Source organism: Pezoporus wallicus, unplaced genomic scaffold (genome assembly GCF_028554395.1).
Source record: "Pezoporus wallicus isolate ANWC-B61680 ecotype Strahan unplaced genomic scaffold, APGP_CSIRO_Pwel_v1 contig_13243, whole genome shotgun sequence".
NCBI lineage: Eukaryota > Metazoa > Chordata > Aves > Psittaciformes > Psittacidae > Pezoporus > Pezoporus wallicus.
This window is the reverse complement of record NW_026635036.1, coordinates 609,330-620,971: the sequence shown is the minus strand read 5'-3', so window position 1 is coordinate 620,971 and position 11,642 is coordinate 609,330. Positions and strand designations below refer to the sequence as shown.

Here is an 11,642-nt window from a genome sequence, read left to right as displayed (position 1 = left end):
TCCTGCAGGCAGCGAGCCTGCAACTGCAGAGATGCCTGTGGTGCAAGGTTGGCTCAGGCTAGAGGGATGTCTCAGCATTGCACCCTACTGGTGTGGCTGGCTCCAGGAAAACTCAGTCTGCAGGACATGAGAGACCCATTCTGGTGGAGGGTAGGCACGGAAGAGAAAGTTCAGCTGGTGCTGAGTGTGAGGCAGAACTGTAGTGGAGGTGATCAGCTCCCTGTGCTCCCCACACGTCTGGTTCTGGAGCTGCCTATGACAGTTTGTATCTGGGGAGCTGCATTGCTGGTGCTAGGGCGAGCATCAGCTCCTCAGCCTGCTTCCAACATAGGAACTTTCTCCATCCCCCAAAGGGAGGAGGAGCTGCAATGCTGGGGGCTCCACCCCGTGTATCATAGCCCAAATGGCTCTCCTGAGTGGTGAGGGTGCTGAAACAGGGAACCTATGTGAAGGAGTAACCCTGTTTTCATCAGTCTGTTTCTAACTTGTAAGGTCTAAACCAATAAATGTATCCTTTAGAGTCCCTTCTGTGACACAGCCATGTGCTGCAGTTTCACTATGGCATGTCCCTGAGGAGACAGAGCATCAGCTGTTGTGAGTGGTCCCTGCTTGGTGACTGCCAAGGTGTTCGCAGCGCTTTGGGCTCTGGGGCATGCTAAGAGGGACTGCCCTTGCTCGAGGGCTACACCAGCTGCATTGCAGACCCTGTTTCTATGAAAGTAACATAGCTCTAGCTGCTGTATTATAGTGACAGCAGTGGTACTGCTGAAGTCTTGAAATAGCCAAGTGTGACAGTCGCCTCTTGTCCTCCCCAGATGAACACCATAGCAGTTCATCACTGATTCTGTAGAGCATCTCATTGTGAAGGCGATTTCCTTGTAAGCAGATGGCTGAAGAGTGTAGTGTCCCAAGTGCTTGTTGGGACAAAGCACAGACACAGAGCTTTGCTCAGCCTGCTGGCTGTGGGTGTTGGATCTGCCTTGAAAGTGGCCCTAGTAGAATAAATAGATGTGACTGCAGCCTGAAACCCTGTGAGACAAGTTCGTCCCCCGTCCCCCAGCCACACTGTGCCTGACACTAGCCTGTCTCTGTCGAGGTTTGGGGGGTAAGGCATCTCCCTTGCATGAACCGCAGCAGAAGGCTCTGCTGCAGAGGCTCTTGCAGGGTTAATGCACAGCATCCCTCCTCCCTCTGCTCCATGGGGTGATTCAGTAAAGTCAGCTGTGTGAGGAGTGTCAGGAGAGCAGCTGGGTCCTGCCAAGGCAGTGAGAAACAGCCTCTCCTCACAGAGGAGACGCCCCTGTGAGGGGTGCCAGGCTCCCTGATAAGAAGATGCTGGGGCAGTTCCCATGTTCCTCTGTCCCCAGCCACAGAGGCTGGGCCCGGGTGCTTTCTCAGGGTGCACTGGGTAGCAGGGCTGGGCTGCGAAGGGCATGCAGTCTTAAGGCAGTGTATGAAAGACCTTTGGACTACAAAAGCCACACACAGTGAAGCTTTGCAGGGCTGCCTGGGTTCATGCAGGGGAGATACCTCACCTCAGACCTTACAGGCTGGTCACAAGTGTGCTCCAGACCATTTTTTGAAAAGAGCTAGAGGTTGGTTTGCCTGAAACTTGCTGCAAACACCCATCAAGCCAGAGACTGACAGAAACTAGTTGTCTGTGACCTGGGTGATGGTGACTCTGGTTTGTGGGTTGGTTAGCTGGCTCGCACCGCATTATCAGAGCCATTGAAGCTATCTGAAGACAACTGGACGGGTTGTTCCCACAAGTGCTGCTCTCCTGCATGTGCTCCCAGGCACAGGGCTGGGTCTGCAGCTCTGGCACTGTGGAGAGCTGGTGTTCACATAATGGGGTACATGCAGCTCAGGAGGGCTGCCAAAGGGGACCCCAGCACACATACTTGCCCAGGCTGCCTTGTCACAGCAGGGCTGTACACTGTAAGGTGGTCATCACAGATTGATGACTATGTGGGGATGTGATGTGTGTCAGGGGACATGGTTCCCCCTGTGGGCTTCAACAGGAGAGGGAGCAAATCCACAGAGAGGACTTGGTGTCTCTTGAAGATCCTTTGTATATGAAACCACCAAGGGTTTGGTTTTACCTTGTGTGTAGCTCCTCTGATAAAAACATGTGACTTTTTAATTACTCCTCTGTTAGAGGAAAAGAGACCTGTCTGGTCCTGAGTTCACAGAATCATAGAATCACAGACTGATTTGTGCTGGAAGGCACCTCAAAGTTCATCCAGTTCCAACCCTCTGCCACGGGCAGGGACACCTTCCACTAGACCAGGTTGCTCCAAGCCCCGTCCAACCTGGCCTTGAGCACTGCCAGGGATGGGGCAGCCACAGCTTCTTATGTTAATGATTTTCCTTCTCAAATCTGGTTTGTTATTTTTAGCTAAGTTTCTCACCAAAACAGACACTATTTAAGACAAAAAAGGAGAGGCTAGACAAAGCTCACACAGGGTGAAACATTCTCTTATAGCCTGGGGCAGCAGTATCCTGGCAGCAGGATTGCTGCCTGCAGCTCTGCCCTAGGGTGGTTTAACCACCTAAGAGAGGGTTCTGCTCAGGAGTGCTCTGCTAAAGCAAACCTTCTTATCTGGCTTCCCTCTGTCTTTTTCTCCGCCCTTCTTATGACATGTAGCTGAGCAGCTGTGTAACTTGCTATGGCCATGAACCGCTCCATAAGAGGTTTACTGAAAACATGCTTATGGTTTATTTGCAATTCCAGGCCATATTGGAAATTAAGTCAAATGCCAGTGTTTGCCAGCACTTGACACCACCTCCTTGCCTGCCCCATCTGCTGTCTTGGGACTGCAGTACTGGCTGCTCTGTCTGTTTGGAGGTTTTATGAACTGCATGTGCAGGAGAGGCTCCTTACCATCTGTGTGCACGGTACCAGGGGGGATTCTCCTACCTGGGATATGCAGCATAAAGCAGGCCTGGCTGTGTATTGCCCCTATGCTTCCCTGGAGCACCTCGCTCCTTCCCAGCAGGTCTGCAGAGCATCTCCAGCACTCGAATCTTGGGCAAGGGTTCCTCAGACCTGTTTTCCTAAATTGTGCCCATCTTGACAGTGACAGCTATGTCACATTTTACTCCTGCAAACACCTTTCTTAAAGATCCATGGCCTGAAGCAGAGTCAGAAACAGAAGCCTGTATATTTTGTTGGAGACACAGCGCTTTAAAGCTCAGCAGTAGATGGCAACATCTGTGCTCCTCAGTTCCTCCTGCTAACCAAAAATTCCAGGCTGAGGAAAATGGGAAACTGCCTTGCAGCAGTAGTGAGTCGGGAGAGGCCACGGGCTTTGGCAGAGCCAGAACTTCTGCTTGGGTAAAATCTGAGTGTTTGAGTAACTGGGAGCAAGACTCTGACTGAGAAGCTGGCTCAGTTCACCCGGCTGCCTCCAAAAGCTTGTGAAGTGCTGAGTCAGCACCGTGCTCTGAAAGAGGTGGTGTGTCTTGGCTGCACCTTGGGATGGTGGAGCACACGTCCCATTGAACCTCTTTGATCCTTTCTGTATGGTTCATTCACAGAACAAATCTCCCATTACCTTTCCATTGGCTCTTGTGACTGGCTGCTACAACAGTGCCATTGTCTGCCTCACCTTCCTACTGATTTTGGCAAGCCGAAGAGGACTGCCTCGTTGCATGGCCCCTAGCTCTGTTTCCCTCTTTCTTTGCTGGAGAGTCCCCAGCAGCTGCAGCAGGTCTGATGCCAACATTCCAGTTTTGCTTTCCATGTTCAGTGCACTAGTGCCTTTCTTGTTCTGACAGCTACAGGGACTGTCCTGTGGCTCCTCTGTGCCCAGCTCAAAAGGAACTATTTTTCTAGGAGTGCTTGGGCTCCCATTTTGGCTCAAGGGAGCAGGAGTATTTTTCAGTGCCAAGGCTGGTATGCATGGTGGGATGCTGCACAGTGCAGTGCCCTTTGGGCTGTGACACCTTCAAGCAGGGGCTGAGCAAGGAACCCCTTCTGGCAGCCGATCCCCACACACAATGTTTGGGAGCCTTTCAGGAGGAGGATGTGACCCTACAAAACCCCCAGCCTGCAGATGTTTTTCCGAAGTGAGCATTCAAGCTATCGCTCTTCCTAGACACATGGGTTTGCAAACTGTAATGAATCCCTGGTAAGGTGTTTATTTAGCTCAAAAAAAGAAAAAAACCAAACCATCAGGAAATGCCCCATTAATGCACTGGAGATAGAATCAAGCTGGGAAACTCCAGGCTGGGCTTTAACAGCAGAGCCGGTGATGCAAAAACCATGTGTTCAGCAGGCCAGAAGCCAGGAGCCCCAGGCTCTGATCCCAGGGCTGAGCTCTCCAGCTTGGCTAATAAACTACAGGAAAGCTGGTGGGGGGAGCCTTTGTTTAAATTTCCCCATGCTTTCCTGGACAGGCTCCTTTTACCATATGCATTAACAGTTTAAAAGGCACTATATTACTTGGGGTTTCCAAGTAAGATGTCTTCTCTGATCCACGGCAGCCTCCCCGGGTCTCCCTGCTCAGCTGCAGTACAATACCTCATCGCTGCCTGCATGGAATGAGGATGTGCCACTTGCTGGAAGGTGTATGTGTGTGTGCGTTTCCCATAAGGCCATCAACTACAGCGTGCACAGTAAAAACCCAGAACTGATTGGTTTTGGTAGAGTTTGGTTGGTTTTTGGGGGGTTTTCTTCCCTGCTGTGATTAAGAAAAGCTCTTGCTTAACAAGAAAGCATTTGCTAGAGGCGTGCCTGGCCATCATTAGTAGATAAAACCAGTTTATAGCTCTTTTGGGGCTGATAATAGTAAGATCTTTGGACACATAAGATAAAGAAAAGCTGATCTGTAAGAAAACTAAGTAGCTCAAAACTGGACTGTATTTCTGTTTGCATAGCATGTACACCCTTCTGGAGGGTGGGAGGCATTATAAAAACAATCACTGCTGCACAGAGCTATGAACTAAGCTTGGAGAGGGATGGTAAAAACAGAACTCACTGTACTTACTGCTTTAAAATCTAAAAACATCTGCTTAGGCCACAAGGTTTGTTGACCCACTCCAAGCTGCGGCCCCACCAGAAAAATATCATTTCAGTTAATACAGACTACTGCAGGGGATTGCAAAAGACTTGGGAAAAGTAGGTTAGATAATAACATGGTATAAATAGAAAGGAAGCATCAGATTTGGCTTTCTTTTTTTCACTCACGCTTACCTCAGGAGCAGTAAATAGAAACCTATTAGATTCACCCCACAGCTAAGGGGTGGCCAGCCAGGCCTGAATCCCAGCTGCTCCTCTTTAAGGCTCTTATTAAATAACAACACATTTTTTGTCATATTTTTTCTGGTTTCTTCCTGTTGGCCGTATCTTTATTCGCACACAGTCAACCAATACAAGTTCACTGAAAGAGTGGCAGTTTACAAAACACAGTAAAAGTGATTACTTTGAATCAAAGTTTAAAAAACCCTAAGTCTGGCCATCTGGCAGGCAACGCACTGTTTGCAACAGGTCATGGTAAGGAAACAGTTTATAACACTGGCAATGTACTCCCAGCCATGTTCCTTTTCCAGAGCATAAAATACACAATACAAAAATATAATCAAAGTAATAATGAGTTTGTAGAAAATCTGCTGCAAAACAATTGCTGTTTTCTGATTTGTTTTACCCCCATGCTATAGTATGATAAAATACTTGAATAAACATGGCTTATTTCTAACTTAATTTGAGCTTTAAAGTTGAATTCAAGTGAACTGTAAAGTCTTGGGCTCCAATCCTGGAACTACATAAAGGATCTTAACTTTGGATTTGTAAGACTGATAGACATTAGGTGAGCCCACAGGTGAGTCTCATGCAATGCCTTGGGCTCCTGCTCAGGAGGGAAGTGGAAGTGCAGTACTTCACAGGATCTTAATTTGGGGCATTTTCCTGGATTTTTCAAGACTTAACAAGTCTTCCCTGGGCTACCCTTTTACCTGATAGGCTTGAGTTCATTAGGTTGCTGGTAATCGTAGATTAACAGCCCATTTTTGAGATCTAGGGCTCTGCACTTAGTTGAGACAACTGCAGTAAGTCTCTCCCCTCCTCATCTCACTCCTCTGCATAATTTTACCTGTCCCCTTCACCTTTCCTTTCTCCCTCCTGGCCTGGTACCATCAAAATGGCCTCCTTCCATGTGAGATTGCTGGATGCTCCAGTGCTTTACTAAGGCGGCTCACACTGAGTTTTGCATGAGCTCCCTGCATTTGGAGCACTATTCCCTTAGTGTTTCCAAGTTGAGAGACCCACTTGTAGAAGTGGAAGCCTATGAGACCTTACCGTGATGAGCAGCTATCCCCTCAGGCTGGCAGGCTTGCACTGAGCATCTCTGATGTACATGCAATGCTCATGGGAAACAGTAGTTGGAACACCCCTTGCCATGACAGAGCAACACACTGCTAGCAGGCAAGTGTTTAACTCTATGATTTCTTGCTCCTTTCTCTCCCAAGAGCCTATCTCAAAGCCTTTAAGAAGAGAAGTCAGTATTGCTCTGTATTTACAGACAGGAAGACGAAGGCACCAAAGGTTGAGCTCACTTGGCCAAGCCTGATCTGCAGGTCTCTACCCAGTCTGTACTCTCCACTGAGCTGTTGCTCTCTTCACTCTGTCATATGAGACACATTCTCAGACGGGTAATCCCATCTCTGCTCCCCAAACAGACACCGCATGCAGGGGCTAAGATCCACCATCCTAGGCACAACTTCCAGGGAAAACATCAAGAAGGGTGTGCACTGGAGGCCAAAAGCTGGTTTCACAATGCCTAAATGCCACTGACTCCCTAGGACTTCAGCTATGGAAAGATGACCAGGATACTTCTGAGGTATAGAACTCGGTGTCTGCTGGCCACTGGTCAGCTTTGTCATCATCAGACTTGTCGCTGTCATCACCACTGGAGGGTTCATAGCCTGGGATGGCAGAGCAGATCGGCTCCTGCTGCCTGCAGTCTCCCTCCGCCTCCTTCTTCTTTTCTCCCAGCAGCTGCCTGTAGCACAGGTTGCAAACCCTCAGGGGCTTGGGGGAAAGCCGGGGCATCAGGAACCTCTGCCTGGAGCAGTCTGCACAGACAACAAAGCCACACTTGCGGCAATGGTGCCTTCGCGTGAGAGCGGAGAATTTGGTCTGCGTGCAGCGCATGCAGATATCCGTCGCCTTGTCCGGAATCCAGGGAGCCGCGTGCTCCGTGGAGGGCTGCCGGCCCGTCTTTGTCAGCAGGTGCCTGATGCACTCCTCCAGATGGCTGATCCACTCCTTCCTCTCCGTCAGGGAGGCTGCAGAAACCACAAAGGACTTCTTGGAGGTTTTAATCATCCAGCGGTTCTTCATCTGTAGAGTGTCTGGCAGCGTCTCCAAAGTGACATCTTCAAGGGGAATGATGTGCTGGGAATTGTACTTCCTTTTGTTGATGACTATGCTGCCATAGACAAGGATGTCATTGAAGAGGAAAAATATCCGAGGTTTTGGTTTCTTGCGGCATTCTTTGGTTAAAATCCCTTCTCCTAGAAGGACCCTTCCTGGCACAGCTAAAGGCTGTCCAGAAGCCCCAAAGCAGTTTTCTACAGCAGCAATGCGCTGGCTGTTGATCTCAGTGTTTGCAAGATGGTCCACCATCTCCAGCTCACTCTGAGGAAAGTAAAGAGGGAAGTGGTGAGCTTGCAAACATTTGCACCACGGTGAGGCTAAGGCAAATGCATGCACAGATGAGACACTTCTAAAGCAACCTGAGGTTACGATAATCTCCTTACCACTCCTCGCTAGTTTGTTACCTTTACAAGTTAAATTTTCAAACTTTATGACACCACTTTGCAACAGTGGTGGAAGCCCTTGAAAGGCAGAGCCAGCTCCTTCATCACAGCCACGCTTTTTACTAGCATAACTGTGCAACCATAAAGAAAGTTGTTTGGTCTGAACCTGCTCTTATGCAGGCATAAGTACTTACTGTACTACATAAGCTGAAGGGTACCAGGACCCCTCCTTTTATCCCTCTTGGTGCTGGGAGCTAACTGATGCTCGTCTGGATGCAGGCTCAGGGAGGAGATTTATGGTCTTAGGAACAAGCCTCCCATTTCTGACTGCACACCCACTTTCTCAAGGATTAGTTAAAGCACACAAACCCCACAATGCTGTTTGGGGCCACAGCTGAGGCAGGAACAAACCAGTGCAGGATCACTTGTTCCCTCTGGTCCTCCCTGCATGACAAAAAGGGGGAAAAAAAAAACCACAAACAAACAAAAAATCAAAAAATGGAAGAAGCACCTACTCTGGGAATAAATCCACACAAGCCAAGCCCTTCCTCCCTTACCACAGTTACATCGGGGCTGCTGGTGCTTCCACTTGAAAGACATGTTATTCTTAAAATAGCTTGATCTCTGCTGAAGCATGTTCATCTATACCACACCTCTGCATCCTCCTTCTCACACAGTCTCAGGTGTCAATAGTCTGCTGGGGCTTTTTTTAGATAAGTGTACCTCTGCAGTGAAAGCAGTTGTTTGCTATCAGTAGTTTGCAGTGAGGAAAGTGCTCCTTGCTGGTTTTGTTGCACCTAGTCCCTCCTGCGCTGAAGGGTGCTGCCCTGAGGCCAGCTGGCCACGGGAACCTGAGTCATTTCCTCCTCCAGAGAGGTAGCTCAGCCATCACGAGGCAGCTCCGAGGTCACAGGGATGTGTATCCCCCTGGCTCCTGTTAGCAGTTCATTGAATCACTGATGCAGAGCTGTTCCCCATGGTTTTCCCTGTTCTCCTTGTCCAGAGCCCCTGGAGCCATGGACGTTGGAGGGGAAAGGGAAGGAGAGGAGGACAACACGACTGATCCTGTATGTTTAGAACAATGATAATTTGCATTCTTCCCTTGCCCTTCACCCCAAATCATCCCTTTGGTATTCTAGAAGGGAAACCACAGAGCTGTTGCTCAAGGGTGCCGCATGCTATTTACAGCTGACCTGAGCTAGCTGGCAGAAAGACCTCTTAATTCCTCTGAGTTCCCAGAATTTCCTTCTCTAGAGCAGGAGAGGGTACAAAGGCACAAAGTTAAGATGCAGGTTTAGCCTGGGGAGACCTAAATGGAGTAACCTACCCTGCAGAAATCAAAAACACTACAGAAGTATTGAGTGGCCAGTGCTCCTGAAAAGCTGGCTTCTTTGAGGTCTCCCTTGAACTAACAGGAGGATCCCAAGGCCTCCAGCTTCCTTCAGGAAGGATGTGCATCCTCAGGGTCTTGAAGCACCAGAATGGATTTGATGGAGTTGGACAGCATTAGGCATATCCACTCATATGGGTATGCTTCAGTGTGAAGGACAATTTACAATGAACTGAAATGCTCAGATGGAGGGAATCTGATACCCTCAGCAGCAGCAGAAGAAATGCCTCAACCAACCCTCGATCTCAGTATGGACATGCAGAAGTTGTGGAAAGGGATTTATCACTGCTGTCAGGAGAGGAGAAAGGCTCTGTTCTCCTTGATGTGTCAGCCCAAGTGGACCTGAGCATGGAAGGGAGCTGCTCTGCTGCAGGACATACATCCAAATCTGTTCTGAATTACAACAATGCACCATGGTGTTTTTTTTTTCTCTCCCTCTTAAATGAACAAGTAAGACTGAAGAACAAATAGGCAGGGCAAACTGCTCTACAACTGAACACTAAACTCTCTGACCGTGAATACCCAGAGTCACATCTATCTTGGAATGTGGTTTTGGGAGGTTTCTGATAAACAAATCCATGGATGAAGAGCTGCTGAGTGAAAGACCAATAATAAAGGAAAGACCAAATAATAAAGGAAAAGAAAAACTGAAATTACGGCTTGGGAAGTTTGGTGTGGAAAGACAGTGAATGCAACAAAATACTGTCAAGAATTTTTGGCAGCAGCAACACCAAGTGGGATAAACCAAAGCAGTTAATCCTGTTCCCACCAGTCTCACTTCCTCATATTTCTGGGTTATGGAGCACCAGCTCTCAGCCTGCTTCTTTTACTTTATATATTTTAGAAGCATGGTCCAACCTTTCAAGCATGTACAGTGCTTGACATGACTCTGTTTCTAGGTATCCTCCTATATCTGAAAACTTTTTGTCAGATATAAAGATTGTGCCTGCAAAGAGCCAGGAAACATGAGCTTATTTTCAAAGAGAAGTGCTAGCAGTGGAACAGCAGTGGTAAGATGTAAAAATAAGAATACAAATTTTAATCTCTTTTCTTTTCCTGTTTGTTCAAGTTTGCCCTGTCGGGTCAGCACGGTCACAGTGCTTTTTACCACGGGATACATACGCACGTGTGTCACATGCAGCAGAAGATTACAGAGCTAACATGAGGGTGTGAAGATGTACTTTACGAATGTGCTACTTTTCACAGGAGTTTTTGGCATGGCAAAGTTTGGGGTTTGTTTTTCTCGTCAAGATCTGTTGGTTCTGCATGTGATCAAGTATTATGCAGTGAATATATAACTCTGTGAATATGACTTATATTCATAGGAAAAAGAATATTATTTGGCAGTCCACTTCAGAAGTAAGCAAGCCATGTTTTAAAACAATGAGCTCTTGTTCACTTGTGATTCTAAGCAGCCATGTTGATGCATGCCAGGCAAAGCATTTCAACTGAAACTCCTGGATCAGGGAGCCTGGGGTATGTTTTCAAGACGGTGTGTATCTGAGGCTTGGGCATAGCAATGTAGTGAGCTGTTCTACCCGATTCTTCTGTTCTTGCTGTCACACAGAACTGACAGTCTTGGTATCCACTGCATACCTAATGCATACCACATGCAAGGGATAGTCCAGGCGTAATGGCGTGCACTGAGATCTGACTGCCAAGGTCTGTCAGCAGAAAATGCCCTGCACCTCAGCTCTCTGCAGCTCTTCCTTACTCCCTTCTTCTGCTTTGCCCAGCTGAGAAGTCTCCCCTGGAGTTAAGGTCGGTGTAAGATCTTCCTCACCAAGCAGAGTAAGCAGGATGAAGCCACCTTATAGCCACAGCAGGCATTTAGAGCAACAAAACCATAGTTCCTGTTCTTTTGCTGACAGAAGGGATTTCAGCTTGCCTCTCCCTCCTTCCTGGCATGCTGTAATTGCAGGGCTGCTGGGTGCAGGCTCTGGCAGCCCTCTTCCAGCTGTGCCCCTGAGGCAGCTCAGTGCATGTACGTTTTGTGACTGACTGTCGCATTAGGTCTTTGATTAAGAAATGCCACCAGTCCTAGTGGGATATGGACAAACAGGGCTTATTGCCACTGTTGCTCAGCACACCCAGGACTTGTGTCACATAGGGCCACAGTGAGGGCACAGCTGAGCAGTGGCATTTGAGGAGCTCAGACCGATGCTACCCAAACCAGCAGTACGAGCTCTGTTGCGGCTCTTGTGCAGGTTCAGAGGTGTCCATCAGCCTTGTACAAAAGGAAGGAAAACCTCAAACTCAGGGAAGAGCCTCACCCTCTCCTTCTGCCCAGTTCTCTGTCCATTCACCCGTTCTCAGGCAGTGCAGCACTGCGCTGCTTCCCCTGCACTTCCTCCTCCCCCCTGCCGCTCCTCAGCATCAACGCGGTGAGTGACCACAAGAATAGACATCCACTGGGAGCTCTGGAGCTGATGGGACTCACATAGCAGCATGTAGTAAGGCCACCTGTTACATCCTCAGGCTTGGGCACGGG

General features: G+C 48.5%; 1 protein-coding gene across 3 annotated transcripts; it reads right to left on the bottom strand.

The window, feature by feature from the left end:
• Nucleotides 1-5,666: 5,666 nt before the first annotated feature.
• On the bottom strand, nt 5,667-10,931 carry PLEKHF1 (pleckstrin homology and FYVE domain containing 1). 3 transcript variants are annotated; one of them, XM_057400132.1, is made up of 4 exons: nt 10,759-10,931; nt 8,955-9,089; nt 8,101-8,205; nt 5,667-7,639 (listed from the first exon to the last, which is right to left on the bottom strand). In XM_057400132.1, exon 4 carries the CDS (start codon nt 7,625-7,627, stop codon nt 6,806-6,808), a length of 822 nt encoding a protein of 273 aa, XP_057256115.1. In that variant the 5' UTR covers nt 7,628-7,639; nt 8,101-8,205; nt 8,955-9,089; nt 10,759-10,931; the 3' UTR covers nt 5,667-6,805. The 3 variants fall into 3 exon arrangements, with proteins under 3 accessions (XP_057256115.1, XP_057256123.1, XP_057256132.1); XM_057400140.1 differs by having other exon boundaries at nt 8,131-8,205; XM_057400149.1 differs by lacking the exon at nt 8,101-8,205.
• Nucleotides 10,932-11,642: the final 711 nt, after the last annotated feature.

Bases quoted from the DNA above. Each gene is read 5' to 3' on its own strand.
- PLEKHF1 (XM_057400132.1), bottom strand. From the start codon at position 7,627: ATGGTGGACCATCTTGCAAACACTGAGATCAACAGCCAGCGCATTGCT.